At 37.4% G+C, this 13,954-nt stretch overlaps 1 protein-coding gene across 2 annotated transcripts in view; it reads left to right on the forward strand.

Annotated features, from left to right (window-relative positions):
• Positions 1-13,954, forward strand: part of MYOM1 (myomesin 1) — a 121,593-nt gene that overhangs the window by 12,187 nt on the left and 95,452 nt on the right. For both annotated transcript variants that reach the window (XM_006071064.4, XM_044934795.2), the window contains exons 3-5: positions 9,153-9,290; positions 12,418-12,649; positions 13,446-13,603. In XM_006071064.4, the coding sequence (XP_006071126.3) occupies positions 9,153-9,290; positions 12,418-12,649; positions 13,446-13,603 (528 nt within the window). The remainder of the gene's footprint in view (positions 1-9,152; positions 9,291-12,417; positions 12,650-13,445; positions 13,604-13,954) is intronic.

A 13,954-nucleotide genomic window follows, 5' to 3' on the forward strand; every position in this document is an offset into this window, starting at 1 on the left:
TGACCTTGCTGAACTCATTTATTAGCATTTGTGTGTGTGTTTGTGTATGAAAGTGAAAGTGAAGTGGCTCAGTCGTGTCTGACTCTTTGTGACCCCATGGACCATAGCCTATCAGGATCCTCCGTCCATGGGATTTTCCAGGCAAGAGTACTGGAGTGGGTTGCCATTTCCTTCTCCAGGTTATCTTCCCGACATTTTCTATATACATGATTATATCATCTGTAACTAAAGTTAGACTTGCTTTCCAATTTTTCAGTTTAACTAATTGCCTCGACTATTCTTCACTGTGCTGTAAACGTCAGTACAATATTGAATAGAAGTGGTAACAGCAAGTATCATAGCCTTGTTCCCCATCTTAGGAAGAAAGGATTTAGTTTTTTTTTTCTATTAGATATGATACTAGTTATAGATTTTTCATAGATGGCCTTTATCAGATTGAGGAAGTTCCCTTCTATTCCTATTTAGTTGAGAATTTTTTAACATGCAAGAAAGCTGAATTTTGTCAAAATTTTTTTGCACCTCTTGAGATGATAATGTGGGTTTTGTTCTTTATTCTATTAACATGGTGTATTACACTAATTGATTTTCAGATATTAAATCAACCTTGCATCCCTGGGCTAAATTCTGCTTGGTTTTATATGTTGCTGGATTCAGTTTACTGATATTTTGTGAAGGATTTTTGTGCCTATGTGTAAGAGGAATATTGGTTTGTAGTTTTTAAAAAAATTATAATGTCTTTGGCTTTGATATCAGGTAATACTGGCCTTAAAGAAAAAGTTGGGAAGTGTTTCCTTCTCTTCTGTTTTTTTAAAAATATGGAAATGATTGGTTTGTTTCTTCCTTAAATAGTTCATGTAATTTGTCAATGAAACCATTTAGGCCTGGGCTATCCATTGTGCATGGATTTTTTAAAATATTTATTTATTTATTTGGCTATGTTGGGTCTTAGTTGTGGTACATGGGCTCTCTACTATGTGGGATTAGTTGCTCTACAGCATGTGGGATCTTAGTTCCCTGACTAGGGATGGAATCTGGGCCCCCTGCATTGCAAGGCTGCCGTCTATGGGGTCCCACAGAGTCGGACATGACTGAAGTGACTTAGCAGCAGCAGCAGCAGCATTGCAAGGCAGATTCTTAACCTGTGGACCAGCAGGGAAGTCCTTGTGCATAGATAAATTACTAATTTAATTTTCTTATTTGTTATTGATCTGTTCGATTTTTAATTTCTTCTTGAGTTAGTTTTGGTTATTTAAATCTTTATGGGAATTTTTCCATTTCATTTAAGTCATCTAATTTTGGGGCATAAATGCATTTATCATGTTTCCTTGTGATATATGAGAGATTTGCTTTAGCATTTCTTGTAAGGCAGGTCTGCTAGCAATGAATTCTGTCTTTGTCAATATCTTTACTTTGTTTTCAGTTTTGAGTAGTGGTTTTGCTTGATATAAAACTCTTGATTTAGTTTTTCCCCCAGCACTTAAATATGTCATACAAATGTCTTCTGGGATGTATAGTTTCTGATGTGAAATCAGTCATTAATACCTTGTTACCTTGTATGTGATGAATCATTTTACTCTTGCTACTTTCTAGTTTTCTCTCTGGCTTTGGCTTTCAACAGTTTGACTATGATATGTCTACATGTGTATCTCTTTGGGAGTATCATACTTGGGTTTGTTGAGCATCTTGGATTCACAGAGTACTATTTTTACACAAATTTGGGCAATTTTAAGAAAGCAACAGTTAGAACTGGACATGGAACAACAGACTGGTTCCAAATAGGAAAAGGAGTACGTCAAGGCTGTATATTGTCACCCTGCTTATTTAACTTATATGCAGAGTACATCATGAGAAACACTGGGCTGGAAGAAGCACAAGCTGGAATCAAGATTGCCAGGAGAAATATCAATAACCTCAGATATGCAGATGACACCACCCTTATGGCAGAAAGTGAAGAGGAACTAAAAAGCCTCTTGATGAAAGTGAAAGAGGAGAGTGAAAAAGTTGGCTTAAAGCTCAACATTCAGAAAACGAAGATCATGGCATCCGGTCCCATCACTTCATGGGAAATAGATGGGGGAACAGTGGAAACAGTGGCTGACTTTATTTTGGGGGCTCCAAAATCACTGCAAATGGTGATTGCAGCCATGAAATTAAAAGACGCTTAACTCCTTGGAAAGAAAGTTATGACTAACCTAGGCAGCATATTAAAAAGCAGAGATATTACTTTGCCAACAAAGGTCCGTCTAGTCAAGGCTATGGTTTTTCCTGTGGTCATGTATGGATGTGAGAGTTGGACTGTGAAGAAGGCTGAGCGCCAAAGAACTGATGTTTTTGAATCGTGGTGTTGGAGAAGACGCTTGCGAGTCCCTTGGATTGCAAGGAGATCCAACCACTCCATTCTAAAGGAGATCAGTCCTGGGGGTTCTTTGGAAGGAATGATGCTAAAGCTGAAACTCCAATACTTTGGCCACCTCATGCGAAGAGTTGACTCATTGGAAAAGACTCTGATGCTGGGAGGGATTAGGGGCAGGAGGAAAAGGGGACGACAGAGGATGAGATGGCTGGATGGCATCACTGACTGGATGCACATGAGTTTGAGTGAACTCTGGGAGTTGGTGATGGACAGGGAGGCCTGGCGTGCTGCAGTTCATGGGGTTGCAAAGAGTCAGACACGACTGAGCGACTGAACTGAACTGAAGCCATTATTTCTTCAAATATCTTTTCCTTCCCTTTCTCTCTTTCTCCTCTTTCTGATACTACCTTTACTCATATAGTGGTATATTTGATGTTGTCTGACAACATATTTTTTTCTTCATTCTTTTTCTGTTTGTTTTTTTTTTCTTTAGATTAGATAGTTTCTATCTTCAGCTTATCTGATTATTTTATTCTTTTATATAAAATCTTTTGGGTCCCTTTAATAACTTTTTCATTTAAGTTGTTGTACTTTTAAACTCCAGAATATCCATTTGACCTTATTTTACAATTCCTATCCTTTTGTTGACATTCTTTCTTTTTGAGTCATTATTATAATACTTCCCTTTAATTATTTAAACATGGTTTCCTTAATTAGCCTTTGAATATAGTTCCTTATTTTTGAACATATTTCTAATTACTGTTTTGAAGTCTTTGTCTGCTAAATCCAATATCAGGGTGCACTTGGAGACAGTTTTTATTTACTGCTTTTTTTCTTCCAGCGTGCATCACACTCTCCTATTTCTTCTCATGTCTCATAATTATTTTGTTGTTGAAAATAGGGCATAATAGATAACATATTGTAATAATTCTGGATTCTGAATTTTCCCCAAATGTGTTGCTGCTGTGTTTTGTTTAATTACTTGCCTAAACATATTTATAGACTCTGTTTACCCAGCACTGTTACTGCTGATGTCTTTGTTTAGTGTTTAAAAAAATTATTGTTCTTATTTTTAAGCCTGAATTCATAGGGATCACTTGATATTTGCATGGATTAATGACCAGTCAGTGAATGGTCAAACATCTGTGCTCAAACATCTCAAGACAGTAAAGCTTCCATCCTCTGGCAATAGATTTGTGTGTCTGGGTGTGTATGTTGGGGAGCATATTTGAAGTCCAGGTCATTTTAAAATGTGTATGCCCTGGATTTGTTTGCGAGTGAAATCCTTGAGGCCTGGCGTCCTGCGATTCATGGGGTCACAAAGAGTCGGACATGACTGAGCGACTGAACTGAACTGAGACTCCCTTGTCTCTTTTCCGCACACACAGGCTTACAGTCAGCCAATCATATGTGGATAACCTGAGTCCTTTCCATTTTTTTCTATTTAAAGCACACGGAGAGAGCTTATGAAGGCCCCCATGGTGGTCTTATTTTTCAAATCTTCCTGTTATCTCTCTGAGTGATCTGCCCATCTGCTGCTTGTTTCGGCCATGACTGTATTCTAGGACTGACTGAGCTGCTGGTATTCCCTTGTTTGTTTGCTACTTAGATGGCTAGTGTTACTCACAGTGTTGCTGGTTGTGGAGGTTTATCATGCTCTGCTCCAAATCAGCCCCTCTGACAGTGAATATTAAGAGTGTCTCACCTTTTCCCACCTTAGTAGAACTACTTTATAGACTGAGCTGGGGGTGGGTGGGAAAGAACTAGTCAAGCATGTCACACAGACTCCCACTATTCAGACTTGAAGCTCAGTATCTTTTCATGAATAGCCACGTGTCGGTGTAGTGTGTGCCTGTACTTGATTTTCAGAGGCCTGAATGGGTTGGTTTTGACAACTGTATCCAGTTTTATCACTGCTTTTTTGGAGAGAGGAACTGCTGAACTATTCACTCCACCATACTGGAAGTCCCACCTCTGCATTGGTCATTCTTACTAGCTCCTCAGCTGATTCTGATGTGAAGTCAGAGTTGAGAATCATAGAGATAGAGTACGGTTACAGGAGGTTGAATCTTGATTTCACCTCATTCAATAAACACTTACTGAACACTGTCAGGCACTGGACACAGTGCTGAGGATATAAATCTAACTTTTAGGCCATCCCTCTCCTTGAATAGTCACAGGAATGGGACAGATAGAGAAGGAAATCAATAATGTAATGTAATCATGAACATTTGTGGGTGGGTGGTGCTGGGTTTGGGAGCAGTGTCAAGAAAAGACAAAGCCTACCAGCTCATCATTTTTTTCTAGAACATGCTGATAAGTTGTCATAATGTTTTCAGAAAGTAATATAGCCATTAAGTAGATCCATACTTAACATAACCAGGCATAGTTACTCATCCTGAGGAACTAGGACAATTTTTCACAATTATGTGAAATTACGATGATTATAAACATGACTTTGAAGAACTAGCATTTGACTTCATGTAAAGTTTAATGAGTTTCTTAATGCTTTATTTCTAATTGGACTGTGATGATTTCATAACCTCTGTGTTTTGTGCTGTGCTTACTCACTCAGTCGCATTCGACTTTTTGCGAGATGTGAATAAATTCAGAAATAGCTAATCAACATCAGAGTCATTATGGGCAGTGTGACATGTTGTTGTGGTTTCCGAAGTGGGGAGTCCATGAAGGCAAGCCAAGGAAGTGTAGGAAGATATATTAGCACTTCTGTCTTTAAAAAGATTAAATTTGGCCCTGAACATTTTTCTATTGGTTGAAATTTCATAAAGTGAGAATATTTATTCAGCAGTATATGTATAAAATTTATAAATAGACAGACATATATAGGTGACATGATCAAATATGTTTGGATCGAGAAGACTCAGACACGAAGTTGAAGGCCACTGGTATAGAGGAAAGAACACTAACCCACATGGGTGCTGGTCCTACTTCACCTACCAACTTGCTGGGTGAACCTGGGCAAGTTACAAAGACAATCTAGGTCTTCTACATCTATAAAGCAAGGAGGGTGGTGTAAATGTCCCTGAGATCTCTTCCAGTCCAGTGATTCTATAGTAGTTTTGTTCTTGCTTTTCCTGTCAAGAATAATTATGAAGTTGTACGAGCAGAAGGTTATGTTGTTGTTCAGTATTTGAACTGGATGAAGTGCAAGTTTATTTCTGACTCCCTGGAACATTTCTAGAGAGAGCTTTCTCCTGGGCTACATCCCTTCTCTGTGGTGCTGCTGGTCATAGATGTGATGATGTCAAACAAACCATGATAGATCCGTAAATTCTATTAACTTCAGGCATATTAACAGAGGACATGCCACAATTAGTAGTAGAGTACAGGTAGATGTTCCTGGACACAGTTACAGATGTGTGGGTGCACGTGCATAGACAAATCAATCCTTACCTATAGTTTCAAAACCTGCCTTAGTTTCAGGGACTTCCCAGGTGGCTCAGTGGTAAAAAATCCACCTGCCAATGCAGGAGACATGGGTTTGATCCCTGGGTCAGGAAGATCCCCTGGAGAAGGAAATGACAACCCCCTGGAGTATTCTTGCCTGGGAAGTCCCAAGAACAGAGGAGCCTGGAGGTCTACAGTTCATAGGGTCGCAGAGTCAGACACGATTTAGCAACTAAACACAATAGCTTATTTTCACTGCCTTCATAAATTGAAATTCAGAAAGAATCAAGATTTAAGACGTAAAGAACATTAAATATAGTTTTAATAGTTAAAAGACCACATTGATCCATACATACCAAAATTTAAGTGTCTACTCAGAAACTGGCTTTTGAGACAGGATTATTTTCAAAATTTAGATGCAACTAAAAGCCCAAGAGGTTAGCAAGCCTTTATTTAGCTCTTTGATGTAACTTCAAAGAAATTCAAATTTAAAAAAGAAATTTAAATTTTACATTTTCTATTGAACTCCTTTAAAAACATTATTTGACTTTAAAATTTGATAGAGTAAGATGTTAGGTTTCCGTGTTCTTGGGTCATAACAAAAGAGACAATTGATGGCTTTTCTTCACATAATTAGTTACACAATTATTGCATAGTCAGTTTCTTAAAACTTCATTGAGTTTTAAACTCAATCAGATGAAGATGTCTTCTCAGACATCTTTGATAAATGACTTAACATTGCCAAATAGTCTGTTAGCACAGTATTTTAACATTTAATCCTAAATACACTCTTCTTGTTAGCTTGAAGAAACTTTAGTGAGCATAGCAAATGTTTGATATCTTCTAAGTACTTTGGATTTTCTAAATAATACTATATAATATGTAAAACCACAGTCCTTTTATGAGGTCTTTTGTTCCGAATGAAATATGACATAAAAACTAATGATAGTTCTATAAATCTTTACCATAAAGTTCAACTATTAAAAATTGTATGCTGTGATTTACCTGTGAGAATAGAATAATCACATTCTGGCACATTGTATGTAACAAATGCTTCGTTTGAAAGATTTATCTTAAAGGAAAAAATGACTGAAAAAAAGGAACAACAATACAACAAAAAGAATGACAAATCATGACTTTTATTTTTTAATTGAAGGATAATTGATTTACAGAATTTTGTTGTTTTCTGTCAAACATCAGCATGAATCAACCGTAGTTATACATATGTCCCTTTTTAATATAAGCAAACCTTGAAAATATGCTCATGAGGATATGAGTATAGACAGTAGAATGAAAATAGTAAAAAGAGCAAAAATAGAGAAATGAGAAAAATTAGAAAATACAAATGTTCTATAAGTAGAAAAAAAGAAGCTCAAACTCCATAATTAATTTTATTTTGTATAGTAATGGAATTAAAGGAGTGATGGAAAATACCACTTTAAACTTAGACCTGTATTAGCACAGCCTGTACTTTGTAACTCACTAAGGGTTTAGAATGCAATCATTTTGCTGTTGCTTGGAACAGCCACCCAGGAACAAATTTCACTAAGCCTTCCAACTGGTAACCAATCCACAAGCTTGAATTCAAGGTTCTAACCTTTAGTGTTAATGCTGATCATAGAACAAGAGCTACATATTCACCCTGGGGGAGGGGTGGTTAGTGGGGGAGGAAGAGGTCTGTCATTTCCATGCTACCCCTCCACTCCAGGAATTGAAGCCTGTAGCTCACCCTATACTCCCAGGCCCAGAACCACTTTACTCCCAGGGCTTCCTAGAAGCCCAAGAGCTCTGTGTTGCTTGCTTCGCAGAGGATAAGTTTATTTGCATTATTGTGTATCCATTCTGTACTATGTATATGCACTGTCTTCTTTTGATCTAAGTGATCCCTGCTTTTCCTAATGTTTTTTAAAGATTGAGAAACAATCAAGGTTTGGACTCTGGAAGGTTTTTTCTGTTTTAACTGGGCAGCTTGGTTTTTACTTGCCACACCATTCACATGCTTCATTTTCTTTTCTAATTTTCTTGACACTAGGGACCTTTTTTTAAAAAATTTTATTTTATTTTTAATTGGAGGGTAATTGCTATACAATATTATGATGGTTTCTGTCATACATCAGCATGAGTCAGCCATAGGTATATATCCCCTCCCTCTTGAACCTCCCTCCTACCTCCTTCCCCACCCCAACTCTCTAGGTTGTCACAGAGCACTAGCCTTGGGTTCCCTGCATCATATAGCAAACTCCCCTGGCTATCTGTTTTACATCTGGTAACGTATATGTTTCACATATGGTAACGTATATGTTTCAATGCTATTCTCTCAAATCATCCCATCCTCTCCTTTCCCCACTGTGTCCAAAATTCTGTCCTTTATGTGCGTGTCCTTTGCTGTCGTGTGCATAGGATCATCCCTACCATCTTTCTAGATTCCATATATTAGAGATCTTTTTAATATTAATTTTCAGTTTCAGAATCAAGTCTATAGAAAAATTGCAGGGGTCATACAGAGAGTTTCTGTAGGATTTCTTGTTGTGACTTTCTGTCATTACAATGGAGATGAGAGACCTTTAACCTGAGTCCATGGATTGACTTCAGAGAGTCCACAAACTCCTAAAATTTATGCCAAATTCTGCATTTGAATGAAAATGCATTTCATTTTGTGCAAGAACTATATAGATTAAGACTGCACTTTTAATGTCATCAGTCCTTTTCTCTAGGTGCAATCTCAGTTGTCTCGTTTCCCACTGTAACACATTTTTTGGTTTATTAGAACAATAGCTGCCTCCAAGCACCACTGGCACCAGTGTGCATGGGTGGATTTTTGTGTGTACTACAGCATTATCAAAAAGTTCTTTATCAAATCTGTAATTTTCTGAGTCACTTGATGCTGTGTATTCATCTAAAACATATTAATTCTGTTGTTTAATGAGCTCAATGTTCTTTCAAATGGAGTCTGCTGCATTATACAAAAACCTGAAGTTCAACCTCAAGGCCCTGCTTCAGAATTGCCTGGGCTCTCGGTACAGAAAATTTGCTTTATTTTTGTTTATCAATCCTCTGAAAGCATTTGGATGCACAATGTATCCAAACCATTCATGTAGGCTGCCTACATTTCCAACATAAACTTAACAGCAAAGGGTATTCGGAAACATTACCAAAGCACAGCTGCTTTCCCCTGAAACTTTAATGAGAAAAAGCCATGAAATTACCACAGACCTATTTTTCTTATGTCTGGATAGAGTGCATTATGTGAGGTCATTTTCACTCTATTTTAGTTCTAAAGATAGAAGATAATTATAACATTAGCCATCTAGGAGTCTACACAACACTCCTAAATTTAAAACTTCTAAACATTTTTTACATTATTGACTAACATTAGGGTGTTTGTTGTCAGACTTACAGATTCCAGTCTGATGTTAGATTATTCATCCAAGTTGAGCCCCCAAACAAAGAGAGCCAAGAAGAGCCTTCTTTCTGGAGAGGAGAAAGAAAATCTGCCAAGTGACTACATGGTGCCTATTTTTTCAGGACGGTACGTATGGATTCTCTCCCTGGATCTGATTTTTAGAAAGTGGAGAGAGACTTCCCTGGTGGAACTATTTAAAATTAAGACTCCATGCTCCCAGTGCAGAGGGCATGGGTTTGATCCCTGGTCAAGGGACTAAATCTCACATGCTGCAACTAAGAGTTTACATGCCACAGTGAAGATGGGGATCCTGCATACTGCAGCTAAGACCTAGTGCAGACAAGTTAAGTAATTAGTTAATTATTTTTAAAAAGAAGTGGGGAATAAATGTTTTCAGGTAGTAATAATATCAGCTATCATTTACTGAGCATTTACTTTGTACTGGTTGAGAAAGGTCTGAGAACCTTGGAACTGTGCATGGTGGGAGATGTGATCACTGTAAAAATGTTTGCCATCACATAGGATGGCTGTATGACAACAGAGATTATGATTAGAGGCTTATTTCTAATTAGGTAACTAGTTGAAACTAGAAGCAGAGTATTGGATGCTAGTGATTGGACACTATATACAGTTGCTATAGTTAGGGCACAAAGAAAGGTTAAAACTATAAAATATTGGGTGAACTAAAAGAAAAAAATCAAATGATACATTTAGGTAGATTGGTTGCCAGTGTGGTTTTAATTATTATTCATTAGGAAGAAAAAAATCCTTAGATAACATAGACTAACTAAAAGCATTGCAGGCATAGCTTGAATGCCTGGCTTATATTTGTTAAATAAAAAATAGATTACTATTTATTTTGAGATAAAATTCAAACAGAATAATCACTAAGTCACAAGTTTGTGTAATGCCAAATTTCTGTTTATAATATAAACAGTTTTGAATGATAATATATACAAAGAAATCTTGAAAGGAGACTTGTCTAAGACACCAAATTAAAGTTTAACAGAAACTTTCTGAGCCTTCCCTGTTTATTTTCCTTTGATTATTCACAAAGCTAATGTGATGTTCAAAACAAGGTCACCCTCTCCGGGCAAAAGCTATCAGGAAAATCATTAGGCAATAACTCGGTTGTGATTTTTGGTGACCTACTTCTGTTTCCCTGCATTTTCTCTTCCCATCGCTTTTTGATGGTTACTTTCCCAATTGTTTCAGAGGCTGATGTCATAATTGCTGCAAACCTACTTAGGAAAGGGATAAACAATATTCTATTTTTAGCTTTTTATTTTATATCTTTGATTTTTCAAACTGAACTTTATAGACAAACAGGCTTATATTGTGAAGTATGCTTGCCCAGACTCAGCTTCCTCACAGTTGGTTTAATAGCACTCATATTCCTTTTAGGAGACGACTAGGTTGGAGGAGAAAAATATTTAATTTTGTGCTTAAAAAAAATCATTTAAAAGTCATGTCAGCTTAGCATTAACCTATATGACATGACTCTCCACCTGTGTGGGCACAGAATGAAGCTTCTCACTCTCTCCAGATTCTTCCTGCCCTTTTCTCACCAAACCATTTTGTTCCCTTCAGACCAGTGTCAAGAAATTATTTACAGAATAAGCTGTGATAAATGAAAGTTTGAATAAAAAATATATAAATTTTTTAGGTTTCTAGGTTTTATTTCCAGTTCTTCATTTTTTATATGGAGCCATCTCCTATATTCTATTACTATGAAGATAACACTTCATAATGATGTTCATTAACATCTAAGAGAACGGGAAAGTAATGAACGTTTGTTGAGTACGTGTTGTTTTCTGGAAATCATTGTAAGTGCATTATATATAAACCATCCTTCTAAGTCCTCCATTCAGCTCTGGAGAGGTATTAGTATGTCAATTTTTTGTACAAGGAAATCAAGGCACTTGTAATGGTTGAGCTGAGAGTTCCCCTAGGGCTGGCAAATGCAAATATAGTACATTTTTGGAGAATACGATTTCTTCTGGATGGCACTTGAAAATTCCACTTCTTAGAGTCTAGGCAGGGCTTCCCAGGTGGCACTAGTGGTAAAGATCCCGGCTGTCAATGCAGGAGACATAAAAGACATGGGTTTGATCCCTGGTTGGGAAGATCCCCTGAAGGAGGGCACAGCAACCCACTCCAGTATTCTCGCCTGGACAGAGGAGCCTGGTGGGCTATAGTCCATAGGGTCGCAGAGAGTCAAAGACGACTGAAGCGACTTGGCACACATGCACGGTCTAAGTAGAGCTAACTTTATGTCAGCGACAGGTTTTAAATTGAGATAGAGGATTGGAAAGGTTTTAAATTTATTTAAAATGTTCAGTAGTGTGTTTTTGATGTTAGCATCATATTCTTGCTCTTATACCTAGATTATAGCAGGGTTATTGCTGACATGCACATATGCACTTACTTAAAGGCAAATGTCCCTGCTGTTCTGGGTCAAAAATATATTTTTAAGTGTACTTGAGTTTTCCTAATTGCAGTTGCTGCCCTCTCCCCAACCCCCAACCTCCATGTCCTGTAGCATGTGGGATCTTCCTGGACCAGGGGTCAAACCCATGTCCCCTGCATTGGCAGGCTGATTCTTTTCCACTGTACACCAGGGAAGTCCCTCATAACCTTTATTATTTTGGAAAGGAAACTGCTAGGCATAAGGATCACACATACATTTATAGCTTATTTATGTGTGCAGCAGCTCTGGGTAATGCATTCTGTCATCTGAGTTACAGAATCCAGATAAAGCATACTACTCATAAATCAGGATCCCAGTCACACAACTGTCTGTCATTTTACAATGCTGTCTTTTCTAGAAGGAAGTCATAAATTAATATTTTATTACAGACTAAACTGTGTTTAAACACACCAAGGAAACCAAAGAAATGATGTTGGGCAAGTTATCTTACTTCTCTGTGCCTTGTTACCATATGTCTAAAGTAGAAAGGATACCGTTTATTTCAAAGGGTTGTTGTGGGGGAAAAATGAGATAATTTATGCAAAAAGCACTTGGCAGAGCACCCAGGCCATAATAGGTATTACTGTCGTCATTATCATTTGTTAAGGTGATGGTCACGTCCATGTGTGAAGAGTTAGCTCCTATGGGCCAGTGTTTTGTATGTCAGGTTTTCCTTGGGCACAGTGTACAACATCTTAGGTCTGGTGCTTTGAACTTGGTGAAATTGGGCAATCTTATCACTGACATCCACAATAACCATATTTTGCTGTTACTTTATTTTAGCCAAGTGCATGTCAGTGGAATTACAGACACGGAAGAGCAAAGAATTAAAGAAGCTGCTGCTTACATAGCCCAGAGGAATCTCCTTGCTAGTGAGGAAGGAGTAACAGCCAGCAAGCAGTCCTCTGTATCTAAGCAGTCCATGTCCACGCTTCACCAGGAAGAGGCCTTTGAGAAGAAGTCAAGGAAAGTTGCCATTCGAGAAAAGGCGGATCACCTGTCACTGAAAAAAACGGTAAGAAAAGACAATTTAACATAACTTACAAAAGTATAAGTGCCACCACTACATATAAAATGGGCTTCCCTGGTGGATCAGACGGTAAAGAATCTGTCTGCAATGCAGGAGACCTGGGTTCAATCCCTGGGTTGGGAAGATCCCCTGGAGGAGGGCATGGCAACCCACACCAGAATTCTTGCCTGGAGAATCCTGTGGACGGAGACGCTAATAAGGACCTACTGTAAAGCACAGGGAACCCTACTTAATACTCTGTAATGATCTATATGGGAATAGAATCTAAGAGTGTTTACATGTATGTGTATAACTGATTCACTTTGCTGGTGCAGCAGCAACTAATACAGCACTGTAAATCAACTATACTCCAATAAAAATTAATCTTAAAAAAGTAGAAATGCATGTAACATTGTGCCTGTGTGTAATATAGATTAGTTTCAAATGAAGAAATGTGTGGTCTTGTGGAGAAACAACTAAGAAAAAAGGGGAAAAGACACCAAAATGTATAGTTCAAAGAAAGACAGACTTCATAGTTTTAAATTCTGTGAAATTTTAGGTTCTACAGAAATTAAAGTTCTTGAGAACCTTAAGAAATCCACCTTTGGAAAGTACAATATGTTGCTCAGGCTTAGAATGTTAAAAATTAAGTGATATGTCTTTTTTTTAAAGGAATGAGGGGAGTTCATTTGCTCCGAATACCAGACTAAGACTCCAAATGAAAAAATGATCATTTTGATTTCTACATTTCATTTTTGTAGCACATGTTACTTTGATTTCATGTCTTGATAATTTTTTTCAGTTAGAAGAAACTGAGGCATTTCATAAAAAGTTAAATGAAGATAATCTTCTCCATGCTCCTGAATTTATCATTAAACCTCGTTCCCATACTGTTTGGGAGAAAGAAAATGTAAAATTACACTGCTCTGTAGCTGGCTGGCCAGAACCTCGTCTCACATGGTACGGTATCTTTTTGAAAGCTTCTCATAGAATTGATTGCTCAAAGTTAATTTTAAATCCTGTGAAAACATGTGGATTTATGAACATGCAAGAGTCAGTGAAAGCATCTGTAAGTTCGAGTAAACTTTTTTAAATAGTGAAGAAAGAATACATGCATGGAAGGAAGAATGATTTTGCATCCATTATAATTTATTATGATACTTTATAATCCTCTTATACAAATGGGTCTTTATCTTATATAAAGTGTTAAAATTTAGTCAGCATATTTATTTGGTAACATTTTGTGATGAAAAGCACTGCCACCTTTTAGAGAAATAAAGCCCAGAGGGCTTCATCTCTAGTCTTCATGTG

The sequence above is a fragment of the Bubalus bubalis genome, chromosome 22 (genome assembly GCF_019923935.1).
Source record: "Bubalus bubalis isolate 160015118507 breed Murrah chromosome 22, NDDB_SH_1, whole genome shotgun sequence".
Classification (NCBI taxonomy): Eukaryota; Metazoa; Chordata; class Mammalia; order Artiodactyla; family Bovidae; genus Bubalus; species Bubalus bubalis.